A 16,207-nucleotide genomic window follows, 5' to 3' on the forward strand; every position below is an offset into this window, starting at 1 on the left:
CCCTCTAAAAAGAATACAAGTATCGCTTCTTCTGGAATCTAACACACTGGCTTCACTTTCCAAAATGCATCATTTTATTTTCCTCATAAGGCAGTCATACATTATAAACTTTAAGCACGTGACAGTCACATGATTTCTTCAGTAAGCCCTAGGACTTCCATGAGTTTTCCTGGAGCTTACAGCCAGAGTAGTCAAATATTAAAGCTTTCTCCACAGCCACACGTTCCTTTGATGTTTGGGTTATTGAAAACAAACTCACTGGATAATTTATCTTCAACATAGTCCATTTCTGTTCCTAAAAGTGTTAGCTGTGCTTTCTTTTCGATGAACACTCTGACTCCTTGGGGAGAAGAAAACACGTGTCACATAAAGCCTGCAGGTCTATGGAACCTGCTGATTCAAAGCACAAGTGAACTTTTTAAATAGTAACCACCGACAAAAGTCGAACAGGAAACTTCTGAATCTGTTTCATTATTTCCTTTAAGAGATTAGGGCTCAGTTTCCTGTCTGTCCCTTCTTTTCTACCCAATAATCTATGTCAAACACAATATTAGGCTTGGCAGTTGTAGAGAAGCATATTCCAATGACAATTCCATGCAAAACTAGAATTTGCTTTTCACAATACTTCACCCATTTTTCCAATTTGCAACATGAAGGAAATGTGTATATTCTGAGACTTGTGTAAAAACAGTCAAGAAATATGTGAAAAGCCTATACTGACATCCGTACACATGATACACTGGCAAGCCGAGAGATGCACAGGACTGTGATACACCGGGCTGGGGTCATAAGGCCCATCGGTGCAACATGGCTGTTTTGTTCTTCTGCTCATGGGCCAGAAAACTGGCAGTAACATAACTCCCTTGAATTACGCAGGTAGAGGTTGGTATCTTCATAAATATAATTGGTTTAAGAAAGCTTTCTTCCTTATAAGAAACTAATTACTCAAATGTAAACTATATATAGTTATTAGAGCTCATCTTCTGAAAAATTTAATATTTAAGGTATTTTATGTAGTGATTTAAAAAAACAACATATTAACAAAAATGTCATTATTGGTCAGTAACTTCAGTTTAATGAGATGAACGGTAGGAACCTGCAAGCTAGCTAACAGCACAGCTCTGACGCAGAGCCACCACTGAAATGCCCGTGCACGCTGAAGTTCCCCCAAGGCTGTGGCATTATTTTCTTTTAAATAGGTTTTATCAGATTACTGGGTAGGGGCACGGGGGCAGGAGAAAATTAAAGCACTGACATTTTTAATAAAAATTAAAAGTATAGGTTCCTCAAAAGCATAAGATGACATTACTTATTTGGTATAGACGTCAAACTGCTGCTTCCCACAAAAATGGATGGTTTGGTCTGAAGTTTTAGCATTTTAAAACCTTTGTGCACACAATGATTATCTTTTGTAATTGAAATAAACAAACAAACGATAAGAGCACAGCCTCTGGAATCAACTTGAGTAGGTTCAACTTTTCACCAAGCCACTGAACTAGCTGAGTGACCTTAGGCAAGCTATTTCACTTCTCCATGCCTCAGTCTCTTCATCTGCAAAACTGGGGACAATATGGTATCATTCTCACTCAGCTGCTGTGTATAAATCACTTGATATATGAAAGTCTGTCAAACCACCCTACCTCACAGCGAGCACTATATATGCTTAAAACTCACCATCTTGAACAACTTCTTCATCAGAATCTCCTTTTGTCTTTGTATATTCTAGAGTATAAGAAAGGCCATTACAACCCCTGGTTCGGACACCAACTTTCAGACCTACCTGAAAAAGCAGTGTAAATATAAACTTAGTTTTAAAGTAGTACGTATTAAGCATTTATAAAAACCCTGGCTATTTGACGTTATTTGTTTCTTCATAAGCTTAAAAAGAGGAAATTAGATTTCTGGCTATAATATGTCCCTTTAGGAAGTATAAGTGGAAAGGGGAACAAGCATTTAAAAAATTTAGCTATTTAACAAACAGCACTGCAATACTAGTGGGGAATCCTAAAATAAAAACAATTATATGCAAAAAACCCAAAACAATACAAAGGGGGAAACCCCCAAAACCAGTCACTATCACTCTCAACATATTTTTTTCCTTTTTTCTTCCAGTCCTTGTCATATATACATATAATCTAAACACAGGCTTTATTATAACAGGAATAAGTCTTAATTCTCTGATTTGTTTTTGCCAGTTAAGACATCATCCTTCCATGTGATTAACTTTCACAATTATCATTTGCATATAATGCCTTAGCAGTCCACTATACGAAGGCATGTTAACTACTTAACCTTTACTATTAGCAGTTTAGGTTGGGAATAACATTTTTAAAGGAAGAGGTGGTTTTTTTTTTTTTTTTTAAAGTAAGTTCTGCCCAATGTGGGGCTTGAATTCACAACCCCGAGATCAAGAGTTACATGCTCTACCAAATGAGCCATCCAGGTGCCCCTTAAAGAAGAGTTTTAATTCTAAACAAGAATAATCACTTTTCTTTTTTTTTTTTTAAAGGAAAAAGAAAGGTATCTGATGGCATAGATGACTACTTAACAAATTCTCACTTCCTCAAAACGTTTGTGCTCCACCTCATCGCATGAGATGTTCTCAGGAAATTTCCCTCCCTATGGTTAGGTTCACTGAGGTCCCCAGGCTGTCCCCTGGCAATCATACCTGCCTCTACACAGGGCCTTAAATCTAAGGCAGAACTATGAAAACATTCTCAAGTACCAGAAATCAAAAGACTGCAGCCAACACAGAGGTTAAGAAGTTTAAAAAGTGACCAAACTGCACTTTTAAAATACCAGTGTCTATCTTAATGTGATTTTCTAACAATATCTATCGAACTTCTACTCTTGGATCCTAGCTGCTTTTTTTAAGTATACAGTAAAAGTATTATCATAAAAAGTATGATTTCACCAAGCAGATCTTGATTCTCTTAAAAGTAGCAATGTGTACTTGCTTCAGGAAAGCAATCATGAGTGGGAAGACACTTGGTGAGACCGGGAGTTAGAATGCTAAGCTGCCTGGGAGTTCTGATGAGCTGAAGCATTCTGACAGTAGTCTCTTCTGTCCTTAAACAACAAGGAGACAGAACTGTGGTTTTATTCACTCTCAGAGTGAGAGCTGAGAGAACATGTGGGGCGTTTCACATATTCAGCATGATCAACAGTAAACTGTCTAGATGAAATTCTGGAGCACATGTCCTAGGTATTGACTTGACTTAGCTTTTATCTTCATAAACAGGAAAGACTCAAGCAAGCAGAAAGTCCAACTACTAGGAATGAATACAGATACTTACAGAATACAGGAAAATACAGCTTTAGGTACCTGGAGTTTGGAAAAGGGACTGCTTGTACCAGCAATGACACCCAATGAAGTGTTTTCCCCATCCTTTTCATGTCATTGTCATCCCTCAAACCTACACAGTGTTTCATTTGGTCGATACCTGTATACTCTTTTCATTAGTCTATCCTAACAGAGATGGCATACTGATATTTTTAGCATTTAGTAATTCTTAGGAGGAATGTGCCAGAACTTCATTACATTGTAATATAGGTTGTACAACAGAACCTAGAAACCATTCCATAGTCTAATTACTAAATTTTAATAGTTTAATACTTGGATGTAATTTACAATATTCCACAGGCAACTAACAATTCACGAAGGTGAAGGTGATGCACACTCCCCTTACTCAACAATTTTTCGTCTAGGAGGACAGCCTACACAGGTGCACTAAACCAAGCTTACAGGCTTAGTCTTCAGAACAATGGGCCTGGCACACTACAGACACTAAATATTTGCTGAATGATATTTGTGGCAGCACTAGATGTAAACAACCCCAAGACCTTTAATATGGGGGACTGGATAAATAAATAAAACAAAATACACTAATATATGCAGTCATAAAAAAAGAATGAGGTGGGTCTTTCTGTAATGCTCTGGAAAGAACTTCAAGCTATATTAGGGGCAAAAAGCAAAGCATAACCACAGCATATATGGAATGCTTTCCTCTAAGTAGGAAAGGAGATACACACAAACATTCCAAGCATGATCTAGGCCAGTAGTGCCCCTCGGGGAATTATTATTGGTTGTCACAACTGAGGAGTGGGGCGGTGCAACTGGAATCTAGTGCACAGAGGCCAGAGATAATACTAAACATCCTGCAATCCACCTCCAACAAAGAATTATCCAGCCCAAAACATCAATAGTGCAGAACCTGAGAAACCCCAGTGTAGGCAGATAAAAATGTACAGATGGTCTCAGGAAAGACACTTAAGAGGTGGGCCCTTAGAAGGATGAAAGACAACCAAGAGTTTGGGGTCACAAAATGAAGTCTTTTTCACTGAATACCCTGTTATATTTTATTTGAATCTCTAAAAACCATGAGCATATTTTATTTTTTAAATAAAAATCCCTAGCCAGTGAAAACATGCTGTTTATCACAAGATAAATTCAGTGTGAAAATACAACTTCAATTTTTTACTGAATATTCATCTGATTGGTTTTACTTACGTGTTCGGGCTTATCTTTAAGAAGCTGTTTTATCTTGTTTACTGCTGAAGGTGTCTGAAAAAAGAACAAGTTATTAAGTTTTTAGCTACAAAACTTGCTTTCTTTAAAGCCTTATAGTTCCGTAGCCTTTAAGACTATTCAAGTATATCTTTAGTAAATTCGTCTGACAAATTTATGCTCTTGTCTGAGTACCTTGTGGCTTTTATACACAAACACATGAACTCTCAACTCAAAGCATTCTATTTTTATTTTTTAAAATACCTTCTGGCAACATCCTTTGAATCTTGTCCCCCCTCAGGCAAGATCAGCTCCCTGTCATAAGTTCTCTGGTTCTCTCTACTTACATACATCACAAATCTAAGTTTTCTAGGCAGCATCTATTTTGTGCTCCTACTGTATGCTCAGCAACAAGCACATTCCCTGACACACAAATGGCGCTCAACAGCCAATGAATCAATTAAGTCATCACTGGGGAAGCCAACCTTCAGACATTTTTTCTTTTGATCATTATTAACCTATTGTTTTTATTTTATATTTTTTGCTTACCCCAAATCTATTTCAAGTCCATCAATATGGACAGAGGGAACAACGTAGCATCATCAACCCAGAGGGTGCCTCTCATACCAGTCCCACCACATGTTCACACAGATACTAAATGTGGTTTAAAACAGTATCATCTCAGGATATCCGGATAAACAGAGCTAAGCTAATCAACTACAGAAACAAGCACAAGGAGGCATTTTTCAGGAGCAATGTTGTTTAATTACCTAGCCCATTTGTCCTCAAAATGACAAAAATGCCACAATGTATTATATGTGTATGGGTCAGCATCATCAATCCCATTTTCTGGAGAAATGCAATTTTCCAACATCTACTGAATTTCTATTCTTGGATCCTATCTGCTTTTTCATGGTGCTGTCAGTGACAAAGTCTATTCCAGGGCATTCCTGCCCTACTTCCTAGCTGTGTCCAAGCCTGTTACTTGGCTTAAATGGGGAGAACAAACCCTCCTCCTCAGGATTCTTGTGAGGATTAAATAAGTTCATGAAGTACATTTAGAACGGTGCCAGGCACAAAGAGCTCAATATAAACTGCTACTTTACAATGATGAGAGTGTATTAACAAAGAGATCATGTCCTTCCCACTTTGTTTTATTAGCTCCTTAGCTGGCAATGCTGTGCTGGTCCTCCAGTTTTTTTATTGGCATTTTATTGGCTTGTGGAATCCCAGAATGGACATTATGACCTATGACTTGGAAGTAACTGTAGCCAAAACCCCAGCCTGTGTGAAGGGAGCAGACTGAGAGGATGGCCTCAAAGTGTGCTCTTCTGGCCTGGCCGGTGGGGCCTTGGCCAGATGAGGATGTTGAAGCAGAGTCTGGACCCAATTCAGAAAGGCCATGAAACCAATTTAGAAAGCTGACGCTAGTATTTTTTAAAAACACAAACTAGAAGAGAAAAGAAAACAATGTATTACACTTAAAGATGAATGTTCAAAGAAACTCTGACTTCAATTATTAATGTACGGTGAGTGTGCACATATATATTTATTGTGCATAACGGTAAAAAAAAAAAAGGTAAAAAAAAAAAAATCACCACCAGTACATGGTTTATAAAGGCCTTTTCCCACAACTCTACCAGAACAGAAGCCAACCAGTGTGACAATAGTGGACGATAGGGAACAGTATGCCGGGGGAAGAAAAAGGAAATGGAGAAGAGCAGAATTAATCTTTTCTTTTGTTTTTTTTCTTCTTTTGAGATCACAGCATGTCAACCTCAAATAGTTACAGGAATATTTCTGAAAAAAATGTTTAAAAATGCTCATTTACCCTTCCAAACAACTGCCAGTAAAAACTAGCTTCTGTTATTCTCATGGTCTTATTTCCCACATTGAGTCCTGAAGAAATTAATCTAATTACTGTCAAAGAGCAAAGGATTTCCGGTAAGTTAAAAAAAAAAAAAAAGGCACAACCATGGGAAAATATTTATTGCAAGTACAACTTGCCCTGTAATGCTGGAGAGTCAAAGGTGAGGAGGGTTCACGGCTGCATGACCAAAACAAAGAAGACAGGGTGTACACACTACTCTGTCAATAGCCCCACGTGTTTTTATCTCCACGTGATTATTAAATTACTGAATTTGATTTTACAAAATAATGTTTTTTCTTCTTTTCCCAACTCTTAGTAGAAAACACTTACACAGAGTACACAAAAACAATTCATGGAGTGGTCCACCTATCCCGAAGCGGTCGACTTCACACTCCTATACTCTTAAGGGAAAAGTAACCTGTTGTGCCTGGGAACTGTCATTATAGGAACCAAAATGAGTCTTTCTTAATTTTCCTGTGTCAGGCCAAAACCAAACATACTGCATTGGGAGGAGTGTTATTAATGATGGAAACCCAGCGGCGTACTTACTTAAAGGGAAAGATAGGGATCTTATAACTTTCTAAGTGAGGGACTGATTTTCAGAACAAGTCAGAATGGCTAAAAGGGAACATGTGGCACGTGAAAAAAAATGCTAGCTATAAAAAATATTTTCTGTATCTCAGGACCAGGCAGAAGCTGAGGATCCTACAGGCTCCACATCTATTTGCAGGCTCTGGCAACTCTGCAGTAAGTACACTCAATCTGGCAAATAGTCCGAAAACTTCACAACAAAACAACAGGCTGCAGGCCTGGTAGCCTTCCAATTTCCATGCACTCCCCCCAAACAATTAAGACACCTATACTTTTCTCAGAAATGTATGTAGAATTAATGACTTATTCACCTGAGATTTGGCCAATGAATTAAAGTTTGAGATTCCTGAAACTCAATGAAATATAACGATGGTTTTTAATCTACTCAGAGGTAGATCACAGAACAAGACAAAAGGCCCTTAAAAAAGATTTTTAGTCCATTTTTGTATCAGAAGCTTTTCATCCTCAACACTGTATATCCTTAGGTAATTGTATTTCCTTAGGTAATTCCCCAGGCAATTTTAATATTTTGCTGTCCAAGAAAACAAAATTAAAACCAAAGCTAACTCCATGATTATGTACACTAAACATGTGCCAACAACTACAACCTATTTTCATTTTCATTATAAATGTGGCGTTTTAATGTTTAAAAGACGGTAGATAAATAGCAGCCAATGAACAAGTTGCAGTATATTTTAACTCATTATGGCATTATGGTGTTTCCCCTTTTGTCTTTTCCTATTCATCTGTGTGTGTGTGTAGATATTTTGTGGCCTACATTTTAAACAGTTTAACATGTTTCCCATGCAATACATAGTAATAGACATATTAACCATTTACTGAGTACCTTCCATGTGCTTAGTGGTTTATATGCATCATCTTAAATTCTTACAATCCTGTGATTTAAGTATTAAAGATTAAATAATTGACACAGGGATAGTAAGTTAAAGAATGAAAAGTTATGACTCCCAAACTTAAAAAAAAAAACGTTATTTACAGTGACTACATAATAGTTCACCAACTGGATCTACTCACTAACTGGATCTACTCTAATTTATTTAACCTCTCATTGTTATACATTTAGGCTACTTCCAATTGTTCCCTGGAGAATATCCCTTAAATTGCCTAAATATACAAATTACTGCTTGGTCATTGTTCCAAAGGACTTCTGGTACTTGTCCTTCAATGAATTAACAGCTCCTTATCGGGGCTCAAGTAACATATTGTTTCCTTGTCCTTCTCAACCAGGTACCACTAGAAATTTTAAAGTACCCACTGCCCATAATGAATTAACTTCCCTCTGTGCATGAAGAATGATGCTGGCTATGTACCATCATTCTCTTGCAATTTTGGTTGCGCTTTATGAACAGCTATAGTTACGTCCCTAATCCTAAATTGTAGTTGCGCTAATTCTGATTTGTAGAACGATGGAAATAAAAGCCTCTGCCAGCAGGGCAGTGTTAAATCTTCAGGCTTTCATCATATCTTACTCTGGCTCCTACGAATTCAATTTCTTTTGCCAACACCTGGGTATGCAGAGTAGGGACAGCATCCTCTTTGGAGGTTCTCCACAGGTGTCCAAAGGTACTCAACTTTGAGGTGGCGGGGTGGAGTCTTAAAACATTCAAAGAACCAACTCTGGTTGCATAAAAGTGTTAAGGGCTGCCTGTCACCAAACTAAGCCTTCTGTTCCAGCAAACCACCAGTCCTCTCCTGGATTAACATCAGTTAATGTGGATACCTGGGCGCTGACAGCGTGGAACCATGTTTTCATTTCATCAATTCCTTTTCCTTTTCCTAGCCTTTTGATGACCCCTGGTAGGCTACACAGGTACAGCACTTGGACAAGTTTGCACCATGTCAAACTCCTGATGTCAAATTTATATATCTAGGTAACACTGATCTCTTCCTACCCATTTTGCTGAATAATCTCCAGTTTCATCTGCTTTCATCTGTATTCACTCATTAGCCCTTTGATCACCTGCTTCTGCACTCGACAGAACATGCTGGGATTTACAATGTTTGCAAAAACACCTGAAAACTAAGAACAGACAGCAATTCATGCATGCCAGTGTCTTGAGACTAGGGAACATATGCTAGGATTAAAATGACTGCAGCCTGCTATGCAGGCCGTGTGTGGAAAGCAGCGAGGACCTGCTTTATCTTTGGCACCAGCTAAAACTACAGGGAAAGGAACTTCTAAAGTTAGCTAGACAGTTAAACAGGCTAAGTTCAGACAATGGACTTTGGCAAGTTAATCAGAACACTTGATCAAAGGCAACATGGAGCCCCTGTGGACTAAGAATTGACAAGATGAAGAACTGACCAATTCTGTTAGCAGAATTAGCTCAGTAACAGGTCATGAGGCAGGAGCAAGTGCAGAGAGCTCAGGTCTGAGAATGCGAGCTGTGTTATTATCCCTAGTAATTCTAGGGTGGCAAAGGTCTGGCCCACAACGGTGTCCCTGGAGGGTGGGAACTGTGTAACTCTATTTCTTGTCCTGAAACACAAGTCGTCTTAAATGTCAGCTGAATGACAAGGAATGGAGAGGAAAGGAATGACTCAGAGATTTTGAACAAGCAGGTAATATGCTAGATGATGGACAAAGAAAAGGCCATAAAGCGTCTCTGTACCTCTTCTTTCTCGCTCTACCATTACCAGTGGTAGAATTCTTTTCAGTTCTGAATATTTTTTAATTGAGATTGAAAGACACAAATTTTGACTCATGCCCTTTAGTTCCTGTGATTTCAAGACCTTGGAGAATTCTAAGATCTGATGATGTTATCTTCCAGACATGAAACCGGCTTGGTCGTACAGAAAACAGTAATACAGAATAATCGGGATAACCTCTGTACAGGCTGGAAACACTGATCCATTATAAAAATCAATTCTCCCACCTGTTCACAACTTTCTTCTATTTTGGTACAACTGATTTTCTGACAACAGGCTTTCTTATAGAATTAGTTTGAATGGAATCCGTGATTCATAAGCTTTCCTATGAAATCCAACTCTTCCAAAACACAAGTGACTGCCTAAAGGATACTGAGTTTTCTTGGAGTGAAATGTTTTGGAACTAGATAGAGGTGATGGTTGCACAACACTGTGAATGTACTAAATGCCACTGAGTGGTACATTTTAAGGTGGTTAATTTTATGTGAGTTCTCCCTCAGTTAAAAGAAAAAAAAAAAACGACTGCACAGTACACCAGGGATCCCGTCTGCGGGATAAATCCCGCGGTGAGCATCTGCGGCATAGACTCTGGTGCCCTCCCAGTGTGTTCGACCTTTCACCCAGAAAACGCCCAACGCTCACTCAGGGTAGAGATTTTTATCCTTCTTTGTCCTTTGTGAGAGCCGACCACGGCCGAGGCCCGCTGGAGGGACAGAGGGTGTTTCAAAAAGCCTTCCCTCCCAGACCCCAGGAAGGAACTCTTTGTGCACTACAGCTTTGATCTCAGTGAGGGGTGGGCTTTGTTGAGGCTGCGCTCTCACGTCGCCCGCCACGCTCGCCCCATCGTGCCCCGGCGAGCTTCCGCCCTCCCCGCGCACCTCGAAGGCAGGGGGCCCGGTTCCCTCCCCCAGCTTCCCGCACGCCGAGCTCTGAAACGCCAGCGACCCAAGCACAGCCGCACCCTTAGGCTCGCAGCGGGCCGCCTCGGCCGCCCGGGAATTCACGCACACACAGCGACCCCCACCCCCGCACGCAGCGGCGCAGGGCCTGTTGGGAAACGTAGTTCCCGGGGTGTCCGGCTCTCGCGGAGCAGCCCCGCCCCGGCTTGTTTATCTCCCCAGCCGGGGCGAGGAAGACAGGGCGGCGACGTAGCGGCCGCGGAGCGGGCCCAGCGCCCTGCCGCCGTGACCTCCTCGAGGGGGCGGAGGTGAACCATTGTCACCCGTCCGACCGCGCGCCCTGGCCACTCACCAGGGTGAGGGCGGCCCGGGTGGGCTGCAGTTTCCTCTTGCTCACAGCCCGGACAGTGGCTCGGACTAAAGAAGCCGACATCCTCGCCGTCCCGGAGCCCCGGTGCCTCGGGCCGGAGCTCGGCCACCTCAGCCTCTCTCCATGGACACGGCGGCCGCATTGACGCCACAGGCTCCGGCGCACGGCGCCCCAGGCCCCGCCCCGCGCGGGCCCACCCCCGCCGTTGCCATTGGGCGGGCCGCGTGAGTGACGGGCAGAGGGCGGGGCGCGGCGCTTGGGCTGTGGGCACGTGACGCGGGGCGCAACGGCCCGGGGCGTTGGAGGTGCGTGGGGGAGGGAGGCGCAAGGTCGTTTGCGCAAGGACTACCTCCGCGCGTCGTGGGGAGTGGGGTTTGGGCACGTGGAGTGATTGCTGACTTGTGGACGCTGGAGGCGTGTTGCTCCACGATCTGTCCCTGGGAAAGGTGCGGCGTCCCTGCGTAAGAGCGCTGAGCACGAGAGCTGGTGCTCTCCAAAGCAGAAAGGTTCCGAGGCCCAGGTACATCCATTTGTCTTCCTTTTTGGTCGAGCTAGGCAGTTCCTAAAGAGCATAGACTTACCGCAGAGTCGTGAAATAAACGGCTGAGACACCCCCGGCCCCCCGCCTCACCTCATGCTGTACTGCAAGGGATACTGGAGGACGGTGCTAATGTAACTTTAGCTTTTAGGTGCCGACTTTGGAACCCAAACAGTCCGAGGATGTGATTGGGCAGCTCTGTCAACATAGCGTGAACCGTCTAATAAGCTTGATTTAACACGTGTTGTTTGTCAGACCTTGTCGTGGCTGCGCAGGGGCTTCTGCCTTTTAATTCTGCCTGTTAATTCGGCAAATACACCGAAGCACCAGGCATGCCTAGGTAGCCTGGTAAATGGAGAGCCGAGGAAAGAATGAGAGATCCTGGGGGGGTAGAAGTTAGCAGTCGGGAGGAGGAGAACCGAAGGATAGGAGGCTTTTCTCGTGGCGGTGCTAGAGGTAAAGGGAAAAGGAGGTTCGGTGGGGTGGTGCTGGGGAGGACTTTTGCTCAGTGTTTCAATGTGGAAAGAACTATCAGTGAACTGTGTTTTAGAGCCCAGTTTATCTTTCATGCCCTAAAACCTACAGGATTGGAGAGTTCAAAATTCCCTTAAGTAGTTGGGTCTCCCTACTACTGAAATACAACTGCCTGACACTAAGAGAATGGTTATTTTTGCCTCTAAACCCGGCTTAACCCAAAACAAAGGGTGAGACTAGGAGATGGTAGTATGGTGGGTTTGTCTTGGCTTCATCTGACTAGCTGGGTGATTTGGCACAAGGTGTTTTACTTCTCATGCCCTTCCTCCCACAGACTGTAAAGATTAAATGAAAGGCCCTTAGACGAGTGTATGGCACCTAGCTAAGTACTACAACTCAATAAACGTTGCTAGTTGTTCATGGATATTTAAAGAGGTCATATATTGTGAAACTGATATTACAATGGTGGATGTACATGCCTTTATACATTTGTCCAAACCCACAGAACTTATCACACCAAGAATGAATCCTAGTGTAAACAATGGATTTGGGGATAATGTTGTGTCCATATAGCGTCATCAGTTGTAACAAATTCCCCACCCTGGAGTAGGATGTGCATAGTGGAGGATTTGGACTTGTGTGGGGACAGGGGCTTATGGAAACTCTGCACTTTCCATTCAATTTTGTTGTGAACCTGAAACTGCTCTAAGAAATAAAGTGTGTTAATAAAATAAAAAAAAATGCCATGTATCATTCTTAATTGTTGAAATATTGTTATGTAGTTGTGTAGCACTGTATAGATTTCAAAAGCACCCTTGGGCACACTGTCTCATAGTAGCCTCACAGTTTTAGGCTGAGTAGAGCAGGAGCATTGGGACGGCTAGTTTAAAAATGATGCATAAACTCTGGCCTTTTAGTATAGTGCTTTAGAAAAAAAGTGCGTTTTAAAAATCTAGTCCTAAATTTTCTGATTCAGGATCCCCCATGTATGTTTAATTCTTTCATCTATTTAATACACACTACTCAGTTTTTAACTTGGTTGGCTGTTTTGCATGTGAGTGGTAAGTCACATAATCTACTTGTTAGTGGGTCAGGCATACCTAATGCTATCTGAAACTGGTGCAGGTCCCCGAGATAAATTGGCCTTAGGTTTTCATGACTATGTAAGAAATATGTGGGCTCCCTTATCTCAGGACAGCAGCTGTCCTAGGGTGTCTTGAGGTGGGTGTGTAGGGTGTCTTGAGGTGGGTGTGGTAACTGTTGAGGGAGTTGGCAAGCTGTAACCACATTTAGATTTCCACCAATAGATTAAAAGCTTAAAATAGGGAAATGTTCAGTGTTGCAATTCAGGCCTTAGTTTCAGGGCTTAGACATTTAAAAAAGTGTTTTTCCTAGTTAAGACCTCACTTGCTCCTCACTACTCTGTGAAAGGGCAGGGGTGACTTCCATTTTATAGGCACGGAAACTGAACTGCCATGAGGTTAGGGGGATTGCCACACTCTCAGCAGGAAAACTGGCAGAGCCAGAGACCCGAATCAAGTCTAGAATTCCACCCAGGGAAGTGTGCTGAATTCTTGACTGCTGTTGTCCAAACATGCCTACTTTCAAAGAGAAAAAACAATGAGCACATCTTTACAGTTTTACGGGAGTTTGTTGAATTCTGTTCTGAACATTTTTTTTTGCCTGTAACACTATGAACCCTATTAACCTAAGTCAGGATTTTTTCCCACTCAGGAAAGATTTTTTTTTTTAAAATAGAACCATTTGTGAAACACATTTGAAAATAAAAAGTAAACAAGTTATGTCAGAACATTTTAGTAACGTCTCCAAGTGTGCACATTGTTGATACTGTACACACTGAGCAAGGGATTAGAAAGTGTAGACTGGGACTGTTAAGAATAGATTTCATTTTCTTGTTTGTTCCTGGGAGAAAGAGGAAAGGAAATTGTGCTAGTGGAGCATTTGTGGAGCTTGCGGAGGGACAGGCCAGCTGCATCTGAACGATAACTACACCCCGGAAGCTGGCCTCAGCATGGAGCAGATGCACCTGTCCCCTGGCTGGGGCGCTGAAAAGGGGCTGTGACCAGTGCCCAAGTCAAGGGTCATCCATTCCCCAGGTCTGGCAAACACTGGTCACTGTCCCATTGATCAGTGTGAGGGACTGAAATCTACCACAGGAATTAGAATAAAATGTAGGAAGCTTTTTAACATTCTTAAAAGGATATAAGGGAAACATGGTTTCCATGAAAAGGAAGATAGTAACAATAAACTTGAATGAGAGGAAAAGGGAAGGTGGCTGAGGTACATTGAGGACGATCAGAAGTAAAATGACAAAATTCATGTGAGACAGAAAACAGCAAAATGACATCAAAAATCCAGCTAGTCATGTGGAGATTAAATTTGAGTTTTCCTAGGATGAAGGAAAAAGATGACAGAGAAATGCTGAAAAAAGACAAAAGTATTTTTGAGAAAAAAAAAAAATTTAAGAACATACTTTCCCAAGTTGAAAAAAACCAACAACCAAAAAACCAAACTGGGCTAGGGACATACATGGGATTTGCTTTTGTTTCAGACAAAAGTCATGGACACAAAACTTACAGGGCTAAGTAAACACTGAAGTATCCAAGCAGAAAAATAAAATCTACAAGGGAGGCCTCTGATTTCTGCTGTCATGCCAGAAGACAGCATTAATAGGCTTTCCAAAGAAAGTGTGACAAGAATTGTGTGCCCAGTCAAGTTCATTTTCATGCTGAAGGCAAGAGAAATCAGGAGAGCAGCTTCTGCCCAGTGTACATAATTCATGCGGTTAATTGAGGAGTTTGGGTTCATCCAAACTGAGTAAGGAATGATCACTAATCCTTTCTACCACAACTTCCCAAATTCGGTACGTAATTTTGATAGGATTTTTCTTTAACTGGAGTATGTCTTCAAGTAGGTGAAAAGAAGGGCTCACGGGTGTTATTTTCTGAGCCCTCTCCTACCTGGGAATGCTTGCCCAGCAAACACCCTCCCCATCCTTCTCTGTCTTCATCCCACCAAGCCTGTACCTCTCTTGTGGGCATTCCTTCCCAGTGTTTGGCACACAATGGGGTCAATGAACAGGAGATCGCATGAGCACAAGTAGAGGGAGCATGAGATAAAGAGCAGATCTGTACTGCCCTCCTTCATCTGGTTTCCTCATGAAATTTAGGACTCTCGCTAGAAAGTAATGTGGATAAAATTACAGGTTGAAATTCTGATTTTATTTCAAAATGATAAATAAACCGAGGCATAATTCTGACCACATACTACTTCTGGATGGCTTGTGGAGTTAGAGAAACAGTTCCAGGAGGGCTCCAGTCAGACCCAAAATGACACCAACCAAATTTGTGATTGGCAGAGACGGCCTCTTTAATCCTCAGGGATTTCTTAAAAGTTCTCCACCCTAATTTCTGAGTATCATAAAAAGTAAAAAGCACTTCTACTTTGTCATTTTTCCTTTGAAAATGTTTTTAGCAGCAAACAGGACTACTTGTTTTCCTTACTTCATTTTTATGAGTATAGGAATTCTATGTCAACTTAACTTAAAATTAGAGAGGGGAAAAAACCCCAGAGCCCCTCGGTGGCGCTGCTGACCCACGGAAGGCTCGCATAAATAGGTACTCATGTTCCGCGTTGTCACTTCTACAAATATCAATAAAATAAGGCTTGTAAATTGTAAATACAGTAGGAGCAGTTCACACATATTTGATATGCTTTCACACAAGGATTCAGTAAAGAATAAATATAATTTCCCCTCTTCAAAACAAAAAAGGGATTTGTAGGTGAAAAAAAGGGTTAATTTACTCAGGGTTTATCAGCACACCACTTTCAGTGTGCTTTGAAAGAATTAAAAACCATGAAATTGTATTCACTGAATACTGGCCCAACAGTTATACTTTTTTTTTTTTTTTAAACCTGGCTTAAAAAAAAATAAAACCTGGCTTAAATACATATATCATGGCTTTCTCTTAAAATCCTTACATCTATGGGGATTTGTGGTACGTGAGACTGTATTAAATTTATTTTTCCTCATTAACAATTTCATTAAGTTAAAAAAAATCTGACATTTCCCTTAAATGTTAAGTTGAAGCCTGATCTATGCTGCTGTGTCCTGTGAAATGAACCTAATTTCAAAGTGAATAGGAACGCCTGAGTGGCCATTTAGAGTGCTGCATTTTTTCCTTCCCTCATGATTCCTGCTGGGTCCTCTTCGCTGAGGCTTTTCCCTGAGTCATATATTTACTGGAAAGGCTACCTAGAGGGGGGG

General features: G+C 41.4%; 2 protein-coding genes and 1 long non-coding RNA gene across 9 annotated transcripts in view; 1 reads left to right on the top strand and 2 right to left on the bottom strand.

The window, feature by feature from the left end:
* Positions 1 to 51: 51 nt before the first annotated feature.
* Positions 52 to 11,064, bottom strand: ISCA1 (iron-sulfur cluster assembly 1). The gene is made up of 4 exons (XM_028122230.2): positions 10,890 to 11,064; positions 4,511 to 4,564; positions 1,675 to 1,780; positions 52 to 340 (listed from the first exon to the last, which is right to left on the bottom strand). Exons 1-4 carry the CDS (start codon positions 10,968 to 10,970, stop codon positions 192 to 194), a joined length of 390 nt encoding a protein of 129 aa, XP_027978031.1. The 5' UTR covers positions 10,971 to 11,064; the 3' UTR covers positions 52 to 191.
* Positions 11,065 to 11,197: 133 nt separating this feature from the next.
* The window catches only part of LOC114223325 (uncharacterized), a 95,736-nt gene continuing 90,726 nt past the window's right edge, over positions 11,198 to 16,207 (top strand). Inside the window, exon 1 of the long non-coding RNA XR_003612125.2 lies at positions 11,198 to 11,427. This is a non-coding gene — a long non-coding RNA (uncharacterized LOC114223325). The remainder of the gene's footprint in view (positions 11,428 to 16,207) is intronic.
* The window catches only part of TUT7 (terminal uridylyl transferase 7), a 65,739-nt gene continuing 64,671 nt past the window's right edge, over positions 15,140 to 16,207 (bottom strand). For all 7 annotated transcript variants that reach the window (XM_028122219.2, XM_028122221.2, XM_028122220.2 and 4 more), the window contains one exon: positions 15,140 to 16,195. In XM_028122219.2, coding sequence (XP_027978020.1) covers positions 16,128 to 16,195 — 68 coding nt within the window. In that variant the 3' untranslated portion in view covers positions 15,140 to 16,127. The remainder of the gene's footprint in view (positions 16,196 to 16,207) is intronic.

This window comes from Eumetopias jubatus, unplaced genomic scaffold (assembly GCF_037043125.1).
Source record: "Eumetopias jubatus isolate StellerSeaLion01/CBP00866 unplaced genomic scaffold, mEumJub1_p1.0 scaffold_15, whole genome shotgun sequence".
Lineage (NCBI taxonomy): Eukaryota > Metazoa > Chordata > Mammalia > Carnivora > Otariidae > Eumetopias > Eumetopias jubatus.

What these genes read in the sequence shown, in the direction of transcription:
- ISCA1 (XM_028122230.2), bottom strand. Translation starts at nt 10,970, where the DNA reads ATGTCGGCTTCTTTAGTCCGAGCCACTGTCCGGGCTGTGAGCAAGAGG. An exon ending in CCCGGGCCGCCCTCACCCTG is followed by an intron (nt 4,565 to 10,889) that starts GTGAGTGGCCAG and finishes TTCTTTTTTCAG; the next exon opens with ACACCTTCAGCAGTAAACAA. An exon ending in TGAAGAAGTTGTTCAAGATG is followed by an intron (nt 341 to 1,674) that starts GTGAGTTTTAAG and finishes CTTCTCCCCAAG; the next exon opens with GAGTCAGAGTGTTCATCGAA.